This window comes from Esox lucius, chromosome 12, assembly GCF_011004845.1.
Source record: "Esox lucius isolate fEsoLuc1 chromosome 12, fEsoLuc1.pri, whole genome shotgun sequence".
Lineage (NCBI taxonomy): Eukaryota > Metazoa > Chordata > Actinopteri > Esociformes > Esocidae > Esox > Esox lucius.
The window spans coordinates 28141301-28164948 of record NC_047580.1 but is presented as its reverse complement, the minus strand read 5'-3'; the positions used below and the strand labels follow the sequence as shown (position 1 = coordinate 28164948).

The following is a 23648-nucleotide window of genomic DNA, read 5'->3' as shown; positions in this document are numbered from 1 at the left end:
TGACTATGAAGTGCTTGTTGTATTTGGCAAATTGAGAATGACCGAAATGTGCTTATTGCACATATATAATATATTTTCTCAAAACTGTGCGTGTGTAAGTCTGTGTGTGTGTGTGTGTGTGTGTGCGTGTGCGTGCACCTTTTTTTTCCTTTCAAAAAAAAGTTGCAAAGGAACAGAAGCGTTCAATTTGCAGTGGTCTCTTTAACCCTTTGGTTCCTCACTCAAAACCTTCCTTTCAGATTTTTTTTTTTTTTAAGTAAAGAAAAAGGTGCTATGGTCTCTTTTACGGCGCTGTATATACACACACACACACACACACACACACGTAGTAGTATATTAATGTGTTCATAGCCAGCTAAATATATGTATACATAAGAGCATAGCATAGAACCTCAAGAATAATAAGTGAGGGGAATAAAAGAGTACAAGATGGTTGCCTCCGGGCAGTTCTGATCCGTACTTAATTTAAGCGTTCTCAGCGTTTTGCACCATCTCATAGGCTTCATACAGCTTGTTGACAAGATCCTTCTTCTCCTTCTCAGGCAAGAAGCTAGATTTAGCTGAGTTGATGTTCTGAAAGACAAGGTGAGTGGGAGAGTCATCCAGCCATCAGTGTAAAATGTAGCAATTCACAGTGTTATCAACAGTGATAAACTGGAGTATTTCATGGGATTTTCTAGTGATGAACTGTAATATTACATATCAACAGTGATAAGCTGTAGAACTGTACACTGTTATCAAAAATGAGGAACTGTAGTATTACATATCAAAAGTGAATCTGTAGTATTATACATTGTTATAACATTAACAGTGATAAACTTATCTTACATAAGTGATAAACTGTAGTATTATATGGTATTATCTGCAGTGATAAACCATACTATTATGCAGTGTTACATATCAACAGTGACAAACCGTAGAATTTCATGGTGTTATCAACAGTGATAAACTGTAGTATTACATATCAACAGTGACCAATTGGAGAATTTCAAGGTGTTATCAACAGTGATTAATGGTAATATTTCATTGCCTAATCGCTGATCTTACTGAGGGAAACTCCTTTGGTTATCAACCCAAAAAGTTACAGCACAAACAGTTCTGAGAACATACTAAATATGGAGAGGTATTTAGCTGCCATGTCAAACAGGAAAACATACCAGTCTCTTAAATTCCTCCTCAGTGAAGCCCATGTACTCGTGTGCAGTTCTGTAGTCAACGTGTAGTTGGGAGTTGAAAATCAAAGGGTCATCTGTGTTCAGGGAGTAGTTTACCTTATCCTTTCTGAAGCTGCACAGCACAAACATGCACACAGACACAACTCAGTGAGGTGGAAGTGACCCCCCCCCCCCCCACACACACACATGACAATAATAATAAATAAGGAGACGGGGTCCGGTGTTATTGGCTTGGTGAAACTAGTATAATTACAGGAAAATAATGAGAGTGGTAAAAGAGGGCTCACGTGACAAGAGGGTGCTTGGTAAAGTCGGGATCACAGGCTCCTGTCAGTTTACTGGATATGGGACAGGTCTGCAATTACATGGCAATCCTTCATCAAGAAAGCACTCTGCCAACCTTTGTCTATGCTTTTATTTCCACGGCTGGGCTTTGTGCAGTTTCACAGAGGTGTGCACTTCTACACCCCTAGCCATTGGTTTTAAGAAGATGTACCATATCTGTACGCGTTCTCCAGAGAGAGTTTCTGCCTTGTGCACCCTTCAAGATGAGTGCAGAGAGTCTGGACAGAGGAGGAGCCGCTGTGCTTGGCTTGGGATGAAGTGCAGGAACTGACAACTCATTAGACTACGTTCATCAAAATGGATGAGTTAATGAGGCTTCTTCCATTAAAGTAGCCTGTCCCAGGCGGCTCTTTTGCCTAAAATAATTACTGGAACGCAGTTCCGGACCATTCCGGCCCAAGTCAAGCACGGCAGATGTGGGTGATGTTAGTAAATAAAGACCCGTCCTTGTGTGAATTCTCCCTTGTGACTCAAGTCAGTTGAAACACGAGGGGATACACATGTACGTTACGTACCTCAAAATGCATGTTCTGCTCCCGGAGTTGTTTATACAACACTTGGTCTTTCAGTGTGTTGTAGCCATGGCCTATTCTCTCTGCTTTCAGGACCTCCACAGCCTGGACAAGACACAAGACACGGGTCACCCAGGGCTTTATAAATGGTTACAGTAAAAGTCCATCTCACATACACTTGTTAGGAGAACACCTGGCCACTCCCGCCGTTGGTTGCATAGCTCTACCGAAAGCAGTTCCACACAGCCCGCCGTCTCAACTGATAGCACAGTTCAGCGGGATATGTCCCAGTGAGGCATGCATTGCTGCTGAATGTTGTAGTGTCTGGGGAGTTCTTGGATGAACTGCCCAGGCATGTGATGGTCCCCAAGAGGGTGTAAAGGGAAAGGAATTCTCACTTCTTTCACAACAGAAGGCGGGCCCATCTCTCCGGCATGGACTGTTCTGTGTATCCCACACCTCACCGCTTCCTGTCAACAAGGCCAACAAAACCTCAACACCAAGTCAACCAGACAAAAGGCTGAGTTTTACATGTGGTGTCCCAGTTTGCCTCCGACCGAAATTCCTTTCATTGTCTGGAGGCTGTCATTATAAATGAATTAAAATGCAGTTCTTTTTCACACTACTGTCACACTGCTGTCACAAGGATGCTGCTTTTTTTTGTCAAAGGCTACACTGCTATACAAGACTTGAGAAATGTTACAGTCTGCTTTTGACAAAACAAAACTTCGATATAAAAATATTTGAACCCAGACCTAGTACATCTTGTACCATCTTGTACTATAACCCAGACCTAGTACATCTTGTACTATAACCCAGACCTAGTACATCTTGTACTATAACACTGACATTGAACTATGAGAATGATAATTCTTTCCTTGTTTTTGGAACTGGATTAGAGCAGCGTAATGATTTAAACAGATGTTTACATGTTCACATTCATCACTCTGGTCTCCAGTTCAGAACATTGTTCCCAGATGTTTTCCTAAGGAAATTATTTAATAACTCTTTGTTCAATTCTGTGACAAATCAGCATGTGCATGAGAGATAAAATCAACATGCAATCCATTCTTATAGAAATTATTTATGTCAACTTTTGGCTTCCTCTTTTACTTACTAAGAATTTATAGATGAACCCCATTGACAAATTATTAAAAAGAAGTCTTTGTTAAAGTTGTTTGTTGTAGGAAATTGCAGGTAGTAAATGAGCTACATAAAGTGATAAGGTGCTAACTATTGGCTAGTTATAAAACCAATCAACCACTTTAAGTTGTTCTGTTCTGCAGTAGGCCTAAAAAAAATCTGTTGTACTTTGACTCTGTAAACGTGAAGCCAACAGTGCCAAACGTTAATAATTACTGCCTTTTTTTCACACTATATACTCCAATACATATAAAATGCTTGTGCATGTCGGAGTGGGGCAACCTTTAAGCACTATGACTGAGCATGATATGCTTTATGATAAAGTGTTCAGTAGGGGAACAGTTATCTTCCCTTCCTGCATAATATGTACTGAGGCTGTCTCTTCTATCATTGCTATAAACCACTCATGGCATGACAGTTATGGGAAAGGTGTTTACACAGCTCAGAGGGACATGAATTACCTCATAGGCCAACCTGTGGCAGGACTGGTCCCTAACGTTGATGGTCTCATCCCCTGCCAGATCAATACCCACCACTCCGTCCTCCTTGTACTTCTTACACAGCTCCACCACTTTCATGGACCAGTCTGTGCAACGCAACAAGACACAGTCTTATTAAGGGGCAGCAGCGGCCCAGAGACGGTCATTTTACTACGCACAGCATTTGATTTTGGGATTTGAAATGTTTTCATGCTGTATCTATGAGCCGAATGTTATCTGAATGGCTTGTCGCGGTCCACCAATGAGCAGCTCTGTGAATCATGCACAGCCCCTCAGTAAAGGCTGGAGGAAGGAGAATGAACAGGGAGTGCCAGTACCGGGTCAGTGTTCAAGGTACCGGTTACTATTTGTGTGTTTGTGAAACAACATACAGACACAAGTCTATTACTCAGCACTAGGGTCCCCAAACAGTGACGTTAGCTAAGGAGAAAATAGGCAGATCCACAACATTGGGACATGGGTATTACCACGGGACGGGCATAAACAGGACAGTGGACAACCACGGGACAGGGGTGTAAACAGGACAGTGGACAAGGGACAGGGGTGTAAACAGGACAGTGGATAAGGGACAGGGGTGTAAACAGGACAGTGGATAAGGGTGTAAACAGGACAGTGGACAAGGGTGTAAACAGGACAGTGGATAAGGGACAGGGGTGTAAACAGGACAGTGGATAAGGGACAGGGGTGTAAACAGGACAGTGGACAACCACGGGACAGGGGTGTAAACAGGACAGTGGACAAGGGACAGGGGTGTAAACAGGACAGTGGATAAGGGACAGGGGTGTAAACAGGACAGTGGATAAGGGTGTAAACAGGACAGTGGACAAGGGTGTAAACAGGACAGTGGATAAGGGACAGGGGTGTAAACAGGACAGTGGATAAGGGACAGGGGTGTAAACAGGACAGTGGACAACCACGGGACAGGGGTGTAAACAGGACAGTGGACAAGGGACAGGGGTGTAAACAGGACAGTGGATAAGGGACAGGGGTGTAAACAGGACAGTGGATAAGGGTGTAAACAGGACAGTGGACAAGGGTGTAAACAGGACAGTGGATAAGGGACAGGGGTGTAAACAGGACAGTGGATAAGGGACAGGGGTGTAAACAGGACAGTGGATAAGGGACAGGGGTGTAAACAGGACAGTGGACAACCACGGGACAGGGGTGTAAACAGGACAGTGGACAAGGGACAGGGGTGTAAACAGGACAGTGGATAAGGGACAGGGGTGTAAACAGGACAGTGGATAAGGGTGTAAACAGGACAGTGGACAAGGGTGTAAACAGGACAGTGGATAAGGGACAGGGGTGTAAACAGGACAGTGGATAAGGGACAGGGGTGTAAACAAGGACAGTGGATAAGGGACAGGGGTGTAAACAGGACAGTGGACAACCACGGGACAGGGGTGTAAACAGGACAGTGGACAAGGGACAGGGGTGTAAACAGGACAGTGGACAAGGGACAGGGGTGTAAACAGGACAGTGGATAAGGGACAGGGGTGTAAACAGGACAGTGGATAAGGGTGTAAACAGGACAGTGGACAAGGGTGTAAACAGGACAGCGGATAAGGGACAGGGGTGTAAACAGGACAGTGGATAAGGGACAGGGGTGTAAACAGGACAGTGGATAAGGGACAGGGGTGTAAACAGGACAGTGGATAAGGGACAGGGGTGTAAACAGGACAGTGGATAAGGGACAGGGGTGTAAACAGGACAGTGGATAAGGTACAGGGGTGTAAACAGGACAGTGGATAAGGTACAGGGGTGTAAACAGGACAGTGGATAAGGTACAGGGGTGTAAACAGGACAGTGGGATAATTACTTGGCATGTGGCGCATGCAGCACAGAATGGACCTGGCTTTGATATTGAAGTCCTTTTCTCCCTCGGCCAGACCCTGATTCACAAGTTGAACAACATCGTCTGGGCTCACGTCACCTCTGGTGGTGGTGGTGGTGGTGGTGGTGGTGGTGGGGAGGGGTAGAGAGAGCGCGATTAACACTACAATGCATTGCTGTATTTAACATTCAACTGTGTTTGATCACCCGGTACAAACCACATAAGACTGTTTTGGGAGCACCGGTAACTTAAAGCAGTCAGGCACACGTTAATATTGTGACCAGAGTCACACACGCAGTAGTGCGAAAGCTACGTTACTGACTTTCACTCACTTTTCTTGCTTCCATGGTATGGGTTCCACATCAGTGTTAGCCAGGAGGTGTGGGCTGTATCTTACTTCAACGTAAATCACCCCCTCTTTGGATTTGTCCTCCACAAACTCATAGGCTATCCTCCTGATCGCCTCTTTGTCTCCGCTGGAAAAACAATGCAGTATCAATAACAGGATATTGGTCCAAGACATTTGACACTTACATATTTGTTCCTACACACGCATGCCTTTCTTTTCCAACTACACATACGTTCATTCAAAGGGCTTGTGGCAGACCTCTAAACCATTTCATGACTATACGAGGAGAAGGTTGTCCATCAGGGAGGGGATGACAGTCTTCCAACCAGATACCAACAAACTGACATCTCCTCAACCACTCAACATCTTAGGAATTTCCACTTATTTAGGATTGAATTTTCCCCAACTGAGAAAAGAAAAGTTCAATGGCTGAAAACTCCCAGTGACATTTGACCTGCACCTGACTGAGCTCCTACAGCCAATAGGCAGTGCCAGTGCAAAACTGTTTCATTCGACATGACTCCGATACAGATGGAGTTGTGGGTTTGATTTCCATTGGGGGAAAGTAAAAAGAAATATGAATAACAGAATGCACTCGTTACTAAGTCCTGCTCGATAAAAGTGTCTGCTGAAAACATTTAAGGTAAACGTCTGGGATAGTAATAATAATACAATATAATAGGTGGTTGTTCATGAAAGTGAATTCTGAAAAAGGCCCTGGTTTCTGTTGGAGGAAACTGTCAGCAACCTCAGTCTCGTCACACTGATGTGACGGACGTGTTTTTCTCAATCCTGTTTTGCTTTGACAACACAAATACCTTGTTTCACATCACATGATTAGCAAAACAGCTGCGTTCAGCATTTCCACCAGGACTGGCCAGGTCTAAATGTCTACGGTTCTCCCACCGCTTGTGGCCCATGACAAACCATCCACCAATGCCGAAAAATCCTGCATGAGCCAAATCAAGCTAGCAAGTTCCTCATATTGTTGTGTAGGGGGAAGCACGAGATGGAACAACAAGGCTTTCAGGGGAAGGCCTTGATAAATGCTTCATTCAGCATTACTGCCGACTAGAAACTGCCCTGGCTGCAACTAGAAACCTATTCTTTGTTAACAGCTGTGGGTGGTGACGAGGGTTACCAGGGTCATATAGATTCTCATATCCTCATCTTGTCCTTCTCCCAGGTAATACTGGCATACAGAAATCTATTATTAATAGGTTAACCAAAGGATGTCGTTACTGCCCTAGGCTGTGGTTACCGGTTCTCCTGGTATGGAGTTGAAATGTGGTCTGTCTGGAAATCAAGGTTGGCAGTAACGAATTACCAAAAACAAGGTCATTGTTCAGCGACATACCAACTGATGTCGGGGATCGCTCCTATTACACTACCATCACCACCCCTGCCTCCACCTGTCTCCCACCCAGCACCATCCCTGCCTCCACCTGTCTCCCACCCACCACCACCCCTGCCTCCACCTGTCTCCCACCCAGCACCACCCCTGCCTCCACTTGTCTCCCACCCAGCACCATCCCTGCCTCCACCTGTCTCCCACCCACCACCACTCCTGCCTCCACCTGTCTCCCACCCACCACCACTCCTGCCTCCACCTGTCTCCCACCCATCACCCCTGCCTCCACCTGTCTCCCACCCACCACCACTCCTGCCTCCACCTGTCTCCCACCCAGCACCCCTGCCTCCACCTGTCAACCACCCACTACCCCTGCCTCCATCTGTTTGAACAACTACCTGTTGGAGGTCTTTCTACCAGACGCCAAACAAAACATCATGTTCAGATTTGTGAACTTTGAATATACTTCCACAGCTGAATCAATAACAGGCATATAGCCAATGAAAATCTTTTTCCCAAATCCAAATAGCACTTCCCATTTTCAGGACAAATTCTTGAAGATCAAGGGATATTTAATGTTAGTTTTATTGTACAGATAATCAGTTCAACACATATGCTTTCCTAACCATATGCCACATCCATGTATGTCCAGCTATGTAAAATCTAATATTAGTTGATCCTGCTGTAGTTAGTAAATGGGCAATAGTCCTTTTTGTCTTCTTCTAATGTGTCTTAATAAGGAAATAATTAAACAGTAACTGAAATTAATCAGATTACATTAATGGGTGATCCCAAATTTACACAACCCATTTGGATTTGGTACAAAGCATTTCTAAACGTAACACATTATATTTTGAAAACACCCAAGTCTGCTTGTAATGATTTTTTTCGTTTTAGCAGTAGATGCAATTTAATTTAACACTGAACTCTTGATTGTTGCTTTTGTGTGGTAGGTTACCCTCGTTTTTAAAATGTGAAATTGGTGGCTTTAAGGTTGAATACAAGGTGTAGCTGGAATAGGGACGGAATTAATTAACTAGAGAGCCTTGTAAATTAATCTAATTCGGAATTCTATGGACTCTGTGAGTTCAGACGGTTGCCACAGAGACACCTGCTCCCATCATGATGTGCTCCTCTATGCTGCATGGCCTGCATTTAAACTAAGTGACCCCCTGGTCTGTCCACTAGAAGAAACACTGCATTATACTGTCTCTGCATTCCATTCACTCATTAACCAGGAAGAAGACCCACTAAGCCTGGTCTGAATGGTCCTTTAAAAAACGATTGATTGTAAAACTGGTAACGCCACTCATTAATCACCCGTCATATTAATTCATTTAGACTAGACTCCTAACGCACGGTGTAACTACTGAAAACAGTTATGATTGCTGTTGGAAGAAAGACACTTCTTACACACGGTGTAACTACTGAAAACAGTTATGATTGCTGTTGGAAGAAAGACACTTCTTACACACGGTGTAACTACTGAAAACAGTTATGATTGCTGTTGGAAGAAAGACACTTCTTACACACGGTGTAACTACTGAAAACAGTTATGATTGCTGTTGGAAGAAAGACACTTCTTACACACGGTGTAACTACTGAAAACAGTTATGATTGCTGTTGGAAGAAAGACACTTCTTACACACGGTGTAACTACTGAAAACAGTTATGATTGCTGTTGGAAGAAAGACACTTCTTACACACGGTGTAACTACTGAAAACAGTTATGATTGCTGTAGGAAGAAAGACTCTTCTTACACACAGTGTAACTACTGAAAACAGTTATGATTGCTGTTGGAAGAAAGACACTTCTTACACACAGTGTAACTATTGAAAACAGTTATGATTGCTGTTGGAAGAAAGACACATCTTACACACAGTGTAGCATAGTGCTGATGGTGATGATTCCTGTTGGAATTAAAGAAGAACATCCAGTCTCCGCCTATAGTGCCTGCTGATTCATTTCTAACTAACAGACTGAACTTTCACCTGTATCAGAGGGCTCAGTTCAATTAAACACACATTGCCGTATTTAAGCAGTAGCTCTTTTTCCAGTGGTCAAATTAACTGACAGACTGGTCTTGGGTACTGAATAAAACCTTTTGACTACTGCCAGGGTAACTCTCTACACAAATATGCTTTCATTTCTTAGATTAGAAGTGTTTGGAAATGGGATGAATATTGGTGACTAAACATTGCTATGATGGGTTTGATTGAATCCCAGTCAAACTTCCTGACAACTGACAAAAATAATCAACGGGGTCCATCTGTTATGTAAAACTACTGACCTAAAGCTAAGAAGAAAATACTACAAAATGATGCAAATTCTTACTATTGGTATTAACTCTATTTTCTTTTACCAATTCATATGGTCGTTGTCACACTCTTGGCCCAGGATTTAGGATTTAAAAAAAACGCTGTCTGCACTAATTATGAAACCAAAAGCTTAGTTGGTCAGTACAGTTCTCTGCACCTCTTTATGTGACAACCATCTTAATGCTTAGTCTACTTACGCAATGACAGGCATGTACTCTTCAAACTTGGCAAGAAACTCTGCAAACATCTTGACAGGCTGGTAGACTGTGCAGAGATGTTTCATCTCCTTCCCACTGCTGGCGTTCAGTTTGATCCCACGTCGCCTGGGACAGACAGAAGATGTATACATAGAATAAATACTTTCTGTTCATTTCGTCAGAAGTTGAACACACAAATGCTGAAAGAACAGTGTATGCAGCCTGAGCCTATTAGCGCATGTCTCCTGAACCAGGCAAATGTCAAATTGAACCTAGTTAGCTGTTTGTCATTCAAAAGAAGCTGCCAAACTAGTTATAACACAGCAGAGAATTTAATGGATTTATTAACTTACTTGGCAACGTCCAGAATGGTCTCTGCTCGGATAGCGCCATCGAGATGCACATGAAGCTCAATCTATGGATAGACGATAAAGTAAGTAATTCAGTCCAGAGAGCAAAAATTGGAAGTACTTTATGTTGTATTGTTGTGTGATGTGGCCCAATGCAATGTGCTGGCTGGACCATGTCTACCTTCGAATGCAGTATGTTATGGGGGGAGCCGTGAGTGGGCCCAAGTGCACGGCACCAGACACAATCAGGGAATCGAAGGAGGAGGTGGATGCAGAGGGCGTGACGCAGTATGCATAGTATGACAGGGTACATCAAATCCAATCAGAAAAAAGGCCAGTGATGCCAAAGAAGCCAGACTCAGCTTCCTGTGCTTGCCATGAAACTTCCATAGTCCAAGTACTTTTTTTTAAATGTTTGTCTGTGTATTGTCCAATCTCTCTCCCGGGATGTTGTATGTTTTGTATCTGATGTAAAGCATCTTTGGGTCCAAGAAAAGCATTATAAAAGTTCGACATATTATTGTTATTAACTTCAGTCAATTATCTAACCCACATCCCTACGCAAGCTCTTCTGACATCTGTCGCTTATGGCCATCTCACCGCCCGAGATCAGCTCCCACTCAGCCCAGTCAAGAGTCTTCTCTGTCCTGGCAGACTCCCTGCCCATTCTCAGATTATTTCTGAAACCTTTTAAATCTATACCCTGCCCTGAACGAATACATGCAATGTTAATTATTATTTGTTTATGGCCTTTCTAGCACTGACCTTGCTGCATCACTGAATCCGGAATACTTAATATTACTGGGATGTGTTGGTGATACAGTAGTTACAGTAGTTACCAACCTTCTCAGTTTCTGTATCACCAGCTGAATTCTGCCCTGCACTCACCGTGGTTCCCCTGAATAACCCCCTTATGGTCTCATGGGTCTTCTCAAGATCCAACTGTGCATAGACCAAGCAGCTCCAGGGGTACCTATACCGCCTGGTGGGGAACCACTGAGCTAAAGTACTGAAATGTAAATGTAAAAGTAGATTTAATAAACAACGGAGTACTCTGGCCTTTATTCAAACGTTATGTTGAGCAGAGAGCAATGAGATGCAGTAGCAAATAAATACGCTGCAGCCCATTTCGTCAGCTCTACAACTCAGGTAAAACTGACAACAACTACCGGAAAATATTGAAAAAGGTTTCGAGTTATGTTAAGCTCTGGATTCATTTTTTTTTATCAACGTCTAATGATGTTCTAATAATTTGCAAATGTTTTGTTTCACCGAATTCTCATTTTAGATGTGACGGTAAAGGTAGGGTTGTGCAAATGTTTTCTGCAGGAAGGGAGTTTTATTTCTGTTTAGTATAATTGCAGAATGGTTTAAACATGTTTTGTGTATGTGTGTGTGATTGATTACATTTATCAATGAATGTGGTTGGAAGTTAGCTCAAATATCCAAATATGTAAAAAAAAAAAAAAAAAAGGTCCCTGGAAAGCAGATAGTGTACAAAAAGGACACTGTTATTGGCAGTGTCCGATATAACTGACTTTACAGAAATAACAAATTGGATAATAATCAAATCCGCCATGACACATTTATTGTAAAATGTCAAGAGTGTGGTCACTCCATTTCTGATTTGGACACATTTTAATGATTTCAGTGCACATAATTTAAAAAATGACATTCTTCAGGTTTAGAGTAAGTGACCGCTGAATTTATAACCTGGTGACATATATCTGTGGTGGCAATCCTGTAATGCAGTTGGGTTACATGAACATATATTGGTGATGAAATCCATACAAGCATCATATTGCAATTTTTACCTGGACATGGTGTGAAATACTCATTCAAATAATAACCTAAAAGTAGGATCATTTTGCTGGGTGGCTTTGAGCAGATTCAAAATGTTTCCCCCAGACCATGTTTAATGCAGCCATTTCTATTACATTTTCCTTGGTGGAGTTCCCCTTTACTGCATTTATATAGGTATGGTTCAGTGTATAAAAGTCCAATTACATCTTTCATATTACTGCCAGCAAGAAAGTTTAAATGGGGAATATGACAGTCACTGATTCATTTTGTGGAAAAATAACTTTAACATAGAACATTAGCTGCAGATGTCTACTGGCCACATATTTTCATGCTAGTTGTACAGAAAAAGTCTTACATATTGCCCTTTTAAGTAAAGCAAAACCACCTCAGAGGTGGGGAAGACTCACCCCAGAATGCCACGGTGGTTCATGAACGTGCACGTACAGGGCAGACGGCTAGTCAAACCCCAAACACTTTTTTGATATATTGATAAACAATCAATCCACCGCCAAGTTAGTTGATTTCGATTCTATGTTTTCTGTGTCCTGTGTGGCGTGTAGCACAACCAGTACCATCATACTATGTACGTTACTCCGCAGTTATGTCTACATTTACTCAGCAAACCGTGAGAAGCAATGAAAGAAGATTTTATTGCTCACTCCCCCTTTTCCCTCACAACAAACATCCTCCTTCAATCACTCACCAGTGGTGGAAAGAGGACTAAAAGAATCTAACTCAAGTAGAAATATTGTTGCTTTGATTTCCTTTTCAGTAGAAGTAAAATTTGAACCATATGCACAAATACAAACAATATGCACAGACAAAAGTACAGAAAAGGCCACTTTTATTTGTAGATTCTAACAGTAGATACTTCACAGCTATGTTCAAGCAAAATCCCCCTGCCATTTCCAGCTTGCTAAAATTCTGCACAGTTCGGTTCAAGGATAAAATAATCACAGAATAGTGCAGGGAATCAGTGCACATTCTGAATTTTCAACATGTTTTAGGGGCTTACTCGCCTGACAACCTCCAGTAGCATAAAGGAATCCAGCCACTGGAAAGCAGTTAAGGCCACAGTGTAGGTCAGAACGGTGCAGTGAAAGAGTGCCTCAGACAGGCATGTCCACTGGCTTTTGTCTCAGCTTTCACTACGTTAATACACATTTTGTGTGTGTTAAATGCAACAATTGGGAGACTGAGCGTGACACCGTCATTTCCACCCACACGTGTCCTTTTCAGCCCTGCTACCTGTACAGTGTATAAGGTGTTGAAGGTTCTTGGCCAGTTACCACAATGAGTCTGAAAAAGATGCACAGGCTGTCGGTTTTGCATGACTGTTAAATCATCTCTATTCAGTACCAAAAAGGGGGGTTTGTAATGTGGCTTGTGCCTTTGTGTGTGCACGCGCACGCCCTAATGAATAAAAAAATACAGCAGTGTACTATTTTCTAAAGATTAGTTACAATTATAGTCTTTAAGAAGACAGTGTTTGAATAACACATTCATAGACCGTGTTTAAAAAAGTGAGGAACAGAGGGTTTCTGTGTTTTTAAGGAGCTTCCATCATAGAAACAAGCAGAGCTATCCTGGCAACGGGGCATAAATTCAGAGTTGCAACATAGCATCAGTGCACGCCAGGCTAATACACAAAGCAGATCTAATACAGCTGTTACAGCGATTTACAGACGAGCTCATCTTGCAGTGCTGCAACAACTCATTTCTTTGAAAGGTTCCGTGCTTCACATAGAATGGAAAAAACATTTATGAATAATCTGTGTTATTAAAAACAGTTATTAATCATCTGTGTTGATGTTGTCAGAACAGTTGCGTACGCAACATGTCACATGTTATATATTATATATTACATATTATAGCGATGTTTCTGTAGCATGGATATTTGAGCACACCCCATGCTCTTTCAACTCAACTACACTGGGCCAATGTCATGTCACTTCATCAAAGTCATTCAGAGTCAAGGTTGATCTGTCCAACCTATTTACTGTCGTACTGAAATCATCCGGCCTTTGTCACAACACATTCCTTTGGCCCTTTGGGAAACATAATAACATGCACACACACATGCACACAAACGTTACGATGCAATCAATACTCCTCTTGTTATCAGGGACATCCTGTCCATTAATCCTGTTTACGTTATAAAGAGAGGTCCTACTCCAAGAAGCTTTGAGAACATGGGACCTGAAATAACTTCCACCAAACTGATCCAAACTCTCATCTGAACAGGCAGTAAATGTGACCTTGATTTAACCAAAGCAACTTAACCCCTAACCTACACCAGAGGCGATGTTCTGTGGAGAACCCTGTGCTACTCCCAGCCTGTCGTGTTTGTATACTGTGTGTTGGGGCCATTATTTTTTACATATATGTATTTTTTTTTGGTTGAAATAAATACCCTTGAATGTTTTTTTTTTTTTTTTTAAATCCAATCTAAAATGTTTACATATGACGATATACCATGACATTTTTTTTAAAGTATAACGTTTACGTCGTTTTAATAGCATGCACTCCTTCACACGTGTTTGTTGTTAACATTCCTCAATCAAAGCAGTAGTAGTGTGGTCGGGCCCAGTCAGTGAGAATAATGCAATATATACTTCTTAGCCTACTACTAGCAAGTGGATGAAAGTCAACTAATTCAAGGGAAGAAGGCAAGGCCGTAGCCATGGAGTCAACACTGGGGGGGGGGGGGGACCAACATTTTGCCGGGGGTTCCCCAAGAAAAATATTTATAAGACTCTTAACCATGAATATTTGCACAATCTGATATCACCGGGTTGGTATTGTTCCTAAAACATCATGTTTCTCCAGGACCATCATTGCAACTGACCTGTAGTTAGTTGGATACCCCAGTCCAAAGACAGAATATTCCCCTGCCCCCCACCCTTTGACCTAACCCTAACCCTAACCTGAGACACCTGTGCCTAAACCTAACCTTAGTGGTACCTGTGCCAACATTATTTATGATGTTGTCAGAACAACACCAACATGGCAATATCAGATCGGTCATAAATATTTGCTCCTTTTCTCACTCACTTCCATGTAACCTGCTCTCCCTGCCCTGTTGGCATCCTCATACCCTCTCTCTCCATCTCTTTCTTTACACTGAACGCAACAGAGTGAACATGAAATAAATATCAGTAAACAAGTTTCTTGCAATGATGTTCAGGAATTTATTACTAACCATTTCTGATCTGAATGGCAATGATTATTATATAAATAAACATTGAATCGCCTCTTGTGCTGCTGCATACTTCTATCTTCTGACTGGTACTCATTTTCTCAATGCTCTCAACTTTTCTTTTCTGAGGCAGCCCAAAAATAATTATTAATGTCACTGCCACCGTTCCTCTTGTTCATGATGACACTAACTGTGAATGAAAGCTGACTAATAAAACTGCTTGTACTATAATTAAACAATCACTAATAATGCTATTTATCATAAGCAAATACAGCTATACAATATACTATACGAATATGCAATCAATGAAAACGACTACTGTCTGCACAAATAACACATGCAGCGCAACATAAATGATTGACACTACTCAGACTTAACGTGGGCTTTCTGACATTTCTAACAAAATCATTAACATTAACTTTAGTTGAATACGCACATGAGCACCGTTGTGATGGTTGATTGATTAGCACTCGCAAATCATCCCATTTTCCCCAAAAACTTTTGTTTACGCTCCATGCAAATACTGACGCTTTTTGAAAACAATTATTTATTTCCACAATTACAGACGTGTCACAATCGACAGGCAGATATACGTAACACTCATATTACATTTTAGTTTTCCAGTTTTTATTACATTTCAAAGTAATAAGAGTAGTGTTCGTCATAGATTGTACCTACCAACAGCAATCCACAGACGGCTTCTGCTGGGGTACGGCAACAACACTAGGACAAACCACACGCAGAACTGCAGTAAAACGCTTAACCAGTTAGTTATGATTATGTTTACATTTGCAAATTATTATTTTTGGAAGGCGGTGCATGGTTGCCTGTCGTAGCGCATCTTTATTGTATTTATAATGTATATATCAATATATTGGGGGGGGGACATTTTGAGCATATCTGAATATTGGGGGGGGGGGGGCAATATATATTGTAATTAAGGCCTTGGAAGAAGGAATATATTTACAGAATTAATGTTACCTCCGGAAAACATATGTGGCCACAAAACGTATAGTTCAACTGTGGAATCGAAAGGCTGTGGAGAGTGCAGAAAACAGTGAGTTAAGCAAATTCAGACTCTTCTCTAGACTCTTCCATCCAATAATCTCAAAATTGTCTTCTAGCTCTGTAGTTCTGTATGTCAACCACACGGGTTCCTCCACACACGCAGTCGCTTGTTGGTCATTAAGCCGATGTTACATGAGAACATCACCCTCTCTCTCGCGCGTAGTAGCGCTCATGTGGTATCGGTCGTTTTAAAAAAATGTAATGTATTTCGGTTAACACAATATTCGAATAACAACACACAATATTCGGAAAGTAAAATATGTGCCAATGCACACTCCTAGTGTTTTTTTTTAGGTCTTTGTTCACCATTATTTATTAAACTTACCTAAGCAACATCTGTGTAAACCCCTGCCCGATGTCGAAAACAGGATCACCTCTCAGATTTTCCTCAGTTTGTTCGGGACCATATTTCTCCCTTTTGTCTTTGTAGTATTTGTTTTTATTCTGCTGTATTTTAAAGCACACTGAATTGCTGCTATGTATGAATTGTGCTATATCAATAAACTTGCTTGCTTCTCCCAATGAGGTCTATCCCTGACTCGCTGCCAGGAATTCAGTTTTCAGTCACGTGGTTGCTTTAATTGCCTGGCGGGTAGAACATTGTTGAAACATTTCACTTTCACAGCCCATGAGTGTTTAGATCACCTCACAAAACATGAAAAACAAAGGTATGCAAACACACTGCTAGTCTTACGCATTGTGACCCGTATACAGCACCCACTGCATTATTGTACATTGTAAAAACATTGACATCCCTGCTACCAAAATGAAAGCGTACAAAAGTACAACCGTCTGTACTTTCGATCAGGGTAGGTCAATAACGCAATTGTTTGGGAGGTGAAGAAGAAATTCTTAATTGTCAAAGCGAAGTTTAGTGCTAATTTACTTAAATTACCGTTGATTCTATGGGTGGTCAGTGTAGCATAGTGCAACCACTATAACAGAACCGTGTGACAAATGTACAGGTAATAATATAAAAGTTTTCACAATTCTCCAGTAGGGGCTCCAATGTAAAGTAAACCATTCCTACTGTTTAAATAACCCACCATTGACAGCCTGGGTTGCTGTGGAGAAAGGTCGGATTGGTGCAATTTTCTCCTGTATTAACTTTGTTATTAACTTAACGCTATATGTTTAACAAGAGAGGTTTAGCTAGCCTCACTAACGTCAGCTAGGCCATTGGAGTTGGCTGCATCGGTGCAGACGAAAACAAACCATGTCATTCATTACAATGACTACATAGATATGATTGCCAATATTGCGTTTAACGCATCCAATGGAACTGCAACTATCTGGCACTTTGAAGTGTACCAAGTGAAAGTTGTGGAGTAAGCGTTTTTGTCGACCGAGGCCAATGGAAGGAGAGTTTTGTTTTGCCCGCCAAGTGGACGTTCCCATATGTCAAGATCTCTCAAGAAAACGATATCTCCCTAGGGAAGCTCCGCCCATATATAACACCCTCTTCCAATTGGTTCCTCAAACCTAACCGCGCCTGGTTTCTTTGTTTAGGCTTTGACTAATTTCCTTGAAGAAAATGAAAATCGATGTCCGTGTCTAACAGTTTTATCGCGTCCAAAATAGTGAAAATCCTATTATGTCTTGCTTTTTTTTACTGACAAAATACGGATAGGCATATAGCTTGAGGGCGATTTGGTGAAATATGATGGACCCTTCTCTATTTTTTCACAGATCCGGTCTGCAGCGCATGACGTGTCTTTTTCCGTCATTGTGTTCGCTTTGCAGTGTAAAACATTCTACTGAAATAAATCAGAGTTCATAAAGTCGGGTATTCCTGCAGCCTCTTATAGACTCAGCACTGCATGACAAGACTGTGAAACTTTGAGCTTGTTGTTGTCCGACTGCTATTTGTGCTACCAATGTGCTTTATTCGTGTCGATTTGCCAATTGGATCCATGTCACTCACGCGACCCAATGTGTTCCGGGACCTCCCGATTTTAAAATTAAGCACTGATTAAATAGTATTGCCAGTGTATTGTAGGTATACGGTGTCAGCCCTTCTTTATTTCACACATACCATGTCTATTTGGCAGCCTACTCTAAACATAGATCACCAACATGGGTCTTACACATCAATCAAACTTCGCGTTATGCACCTGTCTGTGCCGCTACTAATGTCCATTCACAAAAACAGTTCTACCATTAGCTACTCTATACCTCCAGGCAGTTGCGACGATTGTGACAGTGAAAGTGGATACGACATAGGCCTAACCGTCGTTGGTTGTAATTTAATAAATGGTTAATCAAAAAGGCACTCAAGAAATTTTTGTAATTCGTTTTTCTGTCATTTAATATGATACGTTATGATAGCTAATACATTTTTCACGAATTCATACCATTTTTGAATAAGGAGTGCGTTTTGAAAAAGAAAGAGAATATGGATCTATTCACAAAAAAAGGAGCGTAGCAAGAGAACGAACAGGTAGAGGGTTAAGGGTTGAATGTACTTTCTTTGAGGAATCCACTGACAGCATATCCGTTCACACTCGTCTCCACTCAGAACTGATGTGCAATAGGACCATTATGAAGTTGAGACCAACAAGTAGTAACACGTTTCCTACTGTTGTATCATGTAAGGTGTCGGTAGACTATGATAAACCATAATGAGACACGCTAATAGTTACTGGAAATATGTCAATATACAGTGTATTTCCTGTGACTGGTTTCGGAATGTTTCGCCTAAACGCCTAAATGATTACTACACCGTGTAAAATCCCACAGCCACTGCGTTGTCATGCCGTTTCGAGCTGGTGTCTTTTCTAATTAACAATCAAATTAAAGAGCGTCAAGATCCCTAGCTACATGTTTACGAAGTGGTTGAAATATTGGAGTAAATGTAATCATGAATAAAAATACTCGTTTGGAAGGAGAGTAAATTTTCTGAACAATTGAATGAAACTTTCGTTAGGTCTACTGAATTATATATATTTTTTATATCTTACCTTTGGTTTGTTAAATATCGTTTCAGTTGAGGGTTCTGCCATTGTGAAAGCGCTCCAACTGCCGGTGAATGTAAAACTGCTGATAACACAAAAGGAGTGACCCGACTTCAGTCTTCATCCGACCAGGACTCGAACAGCATTTAGCATAACCGTTATATACATACGATAGGGACACGCCTTAATCCAACCCACACAACTTGCAAAGGAGGTATTATCAGCAGTTAGACTATACAAGGCTGTATAATAAGTTAACTAGCCATAAACATACTTCTTCGCGATATTCTTTTCCCGCGTGTAGACAGCGGGAGTGTTGAGTAGGATTAGCAACATAGGCGGCATAGGTTAATCGTTTAGCCATATGCTCTGAGGTTTAATGATCTGATTATAGCCTGACCACAGTTGGCAGGCTATAATGCTGGTACATCGTACACAGTTGGTAGACCTATGCTGGTATATCTGGTACGGAAAAAAGTTACACATAAAATACTGGTTTATGGTGAAAAATAAAAACATTCCATCAATTTGATGAAACTAGGATTGTTTGTGATCCCACACAGGGATATTGGGACAGCTATTAGGACTCCCATGTTTCAGGTTTCATACATCTTGGCATAATAATAAAATAATAAAGCAATAATAAAAATCTATGTTTTTTCAGAAATAATCAGTCATTACGGTTGTTCATTTGACTTCTATGGCCGCATTTATTCTACAGTTGGCCAGCAACAGTCTTTCACGTGTGCAAATGTGAACACACTATGCTGCAGGCATTATCGAAAAGGAAAAATCATGTTTAGAACTGATAATTCATTGCAATTCAATAACCACAATTAATTGTCCATGACAAGTGTGAGGAGCAGGCCCCACCCTTGAACAAAGGGTGTCTAGATAAACATGGTCTTACTGAATGACCTTCGCTACTCACAAGTGAGCATTGTACGCCAAGTACGCACCACAGTGCAAAGCCCCTTGATAGCGACATTCCCGGCAACAAAGGATCATGCTTCCCCCAGGTGAAAAGTGCCGGCTCTAGCCACTACACGTGCCAGCCATTACGTGCTTATCTAGATGCGTGGGGCGGACAGTGCCGGGCCCAGTTGTGAGGCTTGCTTCAAGTGAGACAGTCGTGTGAGTGCTCGAGGAGTTCTCCTCCCATGGTGTCAGTTCCTAGAGTGGACATGAGCTGTGAGTCATACTGTCGGCCCATTAGTGCTGCCGAAGGACTGGGCTCATGTCCAGATTTTCTAGGGTCCCGTGAGTAAGGTGCCGTGTGCCGTAAAGGTGGATGACTGACCGACTGTCATCCTGCACGCTCAACCACCAGTCAGTGCAGGGGTAGACTCCAACAAAGCTGACCTCCTGGTGTGAAAATGTAGTCATACCCGGCGGGTGGTGACTTAATGCGCCGGGACCCGGTAGAGTGGTCAGCCGTAGCACTACTGCACCCCACGTAGGGCAGCGGAGGCCTGTGTTCAGAAAGAGGGATGAACTTGCCGTAGGCAGCGAGCTTGAGGAGTGACACGGCGATCACACAGGAAAGCCCATCTCACCCGGATGCACAGTGCGTAACTGACACATTTATGGCGGACACTGTTTGGAGTTCATGGCGAGGGTGAGAGGAGAACCAGGGCCCGTTCAGCAATTGAAGGTGTTGTGGTAGATGACTGGTAGACTAAGCCAAATGAGCCAATGACTAACTCGTCGTGAATTTCTCACAGCTTTCTTATTGACTAATGAAAGACAAGTTTGGTGGACTGTTCCGCCAGACCATTCACAAATTTGCAGAAATTGTGGACCGAGATTGATGAGAGAAGATTTTAAATACTCAGACCGTGGATGTATTATAGAAACTTTTACTGTGTTCCAAAAAACTTGTGTTACAACCTATCTTTCGATGCATATCTTGCCAAGCCGTGCCGCTTCTTATCACACTCTTAGATCAACAAGGACATTTTTGCCGGCACATTAGAAGTGAGTATATTCCATGGCCACCAACAAAGAATTCGCTTGCAGGCGGTAACTCAGCACAACGAGTTGCTAGAGCGTGATTTCACACGACAGCCCTGTCTGAAATCGATCAGTCCAACTCTTGCAGGACTGAGCAAATATGTGCCACCCTCTACTGGATCCCAGGCATATGCCTTAACCAATATTCAAACACTTGGCCCCAATCACACAGTTGTACTCCTTTGTTGCCGTGGTCCATGTTTTTTGGGTCATTATCATGCTGGAATACCCATCCACAACCCATTTTCAATGCCCTGGCTGAGGGAAGGAGGTTCTAACCCAAGATTTGACTGTACATGGCCCCGTCCATCGTCCCTTTGATGCGGTGAATTTGTCCTGTTCCCTTAGCAGAAAAACACCCCAAAAGCATAATGTTTCCACCTCCATGTTTGACGGTGGGGATGTTGTTCTTGGTGTCATAGGCAGCATTCCTCCTCCAAACACGGTGAGAGGAGCATTCCTCCTCCAAACTTGATCACAACACTTTCACCCAGTTCTCCTCTGAATCATTCAGATGTTCATTGGAAAATTTCAGACGGGCCTGTACTTGTGCTTTCTTGAGCAGGGGGACCTTGTGGGTGCTGCAGGATTTCAGTCCTTCACAGCGTAGTGTGTTACCAATTGTTTTCTTGTTGACTATGGTCCCAGTTGCCTTGAGATCATTGACAAGATCCTCCCGTGTAGTTCTGGGCTGATTCCTCACCGTTCTCATGATCATTGCAACTCTGCGAGGTGAGATATTGCATGGAGCCCCAGACCAAAGGAGATTGACAGTTCTTTTGTGTTTCTTCCATTTGCGATTAATCAACTGTTGTCACCTTCTCACCAAGCTGCTTGGCGATGGTCTTGTAGCCCATTCCAGCCTAGTGTAGGTCTACAATCTTGTCCCTGACATCCTTGGACATCCTTGACAACCATGGTGGAGAGTTTGGAATCTGATTGATTGATTGCTTCTGTGGACAGGTGTCTTTTATACAGGTAACAAACTGATATTAGGAGCACTCCCATTAAGAGTGTGCTCCTAATCTCAACTCGTTACCTGTATGAAAGACACCTGGGAGCCAGAAATCTTTCTGTTTGAGAGGGGATTAAATACTTATTTCACTCATTAAAATGCAAATCAATTTATAAAATTTTTGAAATGCGTTTTTCTGAATTTTTTGTGTGTTATTCTGTCTCTCACTGTTCAAATAAACCTACCAATAAATTATAGACTGGTCATTTCTTCGTCAGTGGGCAAATGTACAAAATCATCAGGGGATCAAATAATTTCCCTCCTCACTTTATTTGTATTTTTAACACATCATACGCAAATTGTGAAATTTGTATCTGAAATTGATTACGAGGTTTATTGAGCTCTTAGTACAGGATGGCTGCTGCCCGCAATGCCAACCATAGTCTGGCAATCTTCTGCAGTGCAGAAATGACTTCCTGTTACGCAATGGGACATTATCTGCATCCACTCTACCAAGTAACATTTTTAATTCTACCAGTCCTTAAAAATGTGGGCTCGACCATCCCTTAACTTGACCATCCCTTAATTTGGTAACAACAGGAAAGTAGTCAGAAATTTGATGAAAAGCCATATCCCAGCTACATACAATCACAGAAAAGGAATGTTTTTTCAAATGGCCCAGCATATTTTCTGATAATTCATCACGAATAAACAAAAGTTTTAACGATGTGTTTAATAGGTTTAGCCTCTGTTAATAGTTCTTCAGTAAGTAATAATTTCTCCTACTTTATCAGGACAATTCATTACTCTATACATCAGTACAAGCAGCAAAAAACCAACTGGTTTATTGATGGGTAAAAACATTTGTTACTGGTTGTCACCCTGTTAAGTTGCTGTAGTTTCCTGCAATTGACCTTCTTATTTCAGCCTTGAACTAACATACTACTTATATGATTAATAAGAAATGAAGCCTAAATAACTCAATTGTTTGTTGACAACAAACTAGCAGTTTAGGGTTGCTGAAATGGTTGAATCTGATCATTCTAAAAGAATAGTGACAAAAGGTTTCAATGCAACAGTCAATAAACACTCTATTTTTGTGTGTTCCTAAAATTCTCAACATTATTAGGATGCAGCCCCATCCTGTGGTTGTTATTGATAAATGTTCCTCCTACCTACCAATGATGTCCCATTGGTCACCAGTCACTATAAATCCTTATGAAGTGATAACACAAGAGTTCAATACACCAGACTGTAAACTTACACCAAACCTTACAGTTGTGTTGTTTTCTTTCTTCACTGTTAAGTTCATGCTTCTTATTACTTTGCTGTCCTTGAGGCACCAAGTTTCAGCTGGTTGTGTCGTGAGGTATGGTAATGTAATCCAGGTGAAATTATATTGTAGGTTACGAGTTGGAAGAATTTTACCTGGGTCACAATAGCGTGGATGAGAAAGGTTGTCCAAAACATAATACTTACATTGCCATAACTCAAGTAGATAACTTTTCTTTAAAAGGTGAATAGGATACTCGGGTTCACTCATTTATGAGTTTCAAAGTTCAGTCCTTCTTATCAATAAAA

General features: G+C 41.8%; 1 protein-coding gene across 1 annotated transcript; it reads right to left on the bottom strand.

Moving 5' to 3' along the window:
• Positions 1-296: 296 nt before the first annotated feature.
• ada (adenosine deaminase) lies at positions 297-19404 on the bottom strand. The gene is made up of 11 exons (XM_010875195.5): positions 19106-19404; positions 10079-10140; positions 9726-9851; positions 5842-5985; positions 5495-5610; positions 3637-3761; positions 2431-2502; positions 2036-2137; positions 1463-1530; positions 1158-1287; positions 297-573 (listed from the first exon to the last, which is right to left on the bottom strand). The coding sequence occupies exons 1-11, from the start codon at positions 19145-19147 to the stop codon at positions 466-468; spliced, it is 1095 nt and encodes a 364-aa protein (XP_010873497.1). The 5' UTR covers positions 19148-19404; the 3' UTR covers positions 297-465.
• Positions 19405-23648: the final 4244 nt, after the last annotated feature.

Bases quoted from the DNA above. Each gene is read 5' to 3' on its own strand.
- ada (XM_010875195.5), bottom strand. From the start codon at position 19,147: ATGGCAGAACCCTCAACTGAAACGATATTTAACAAACCAAAG. The intron at 10,141-19,105 runs GTAAGATATAAA...GTCTATCCATAG, and splicing joins CGATATTTAACAAACCAAAG to ATTGAGCTTCATGTGCATCT. The intron at 9,852-10,078 runs GTAAGTTAATAA...TGTCTGTCCCAG, and splicing joins ACCATTCTGGACGTTGCCAA to GCGACGTGGGATCAAACTGA.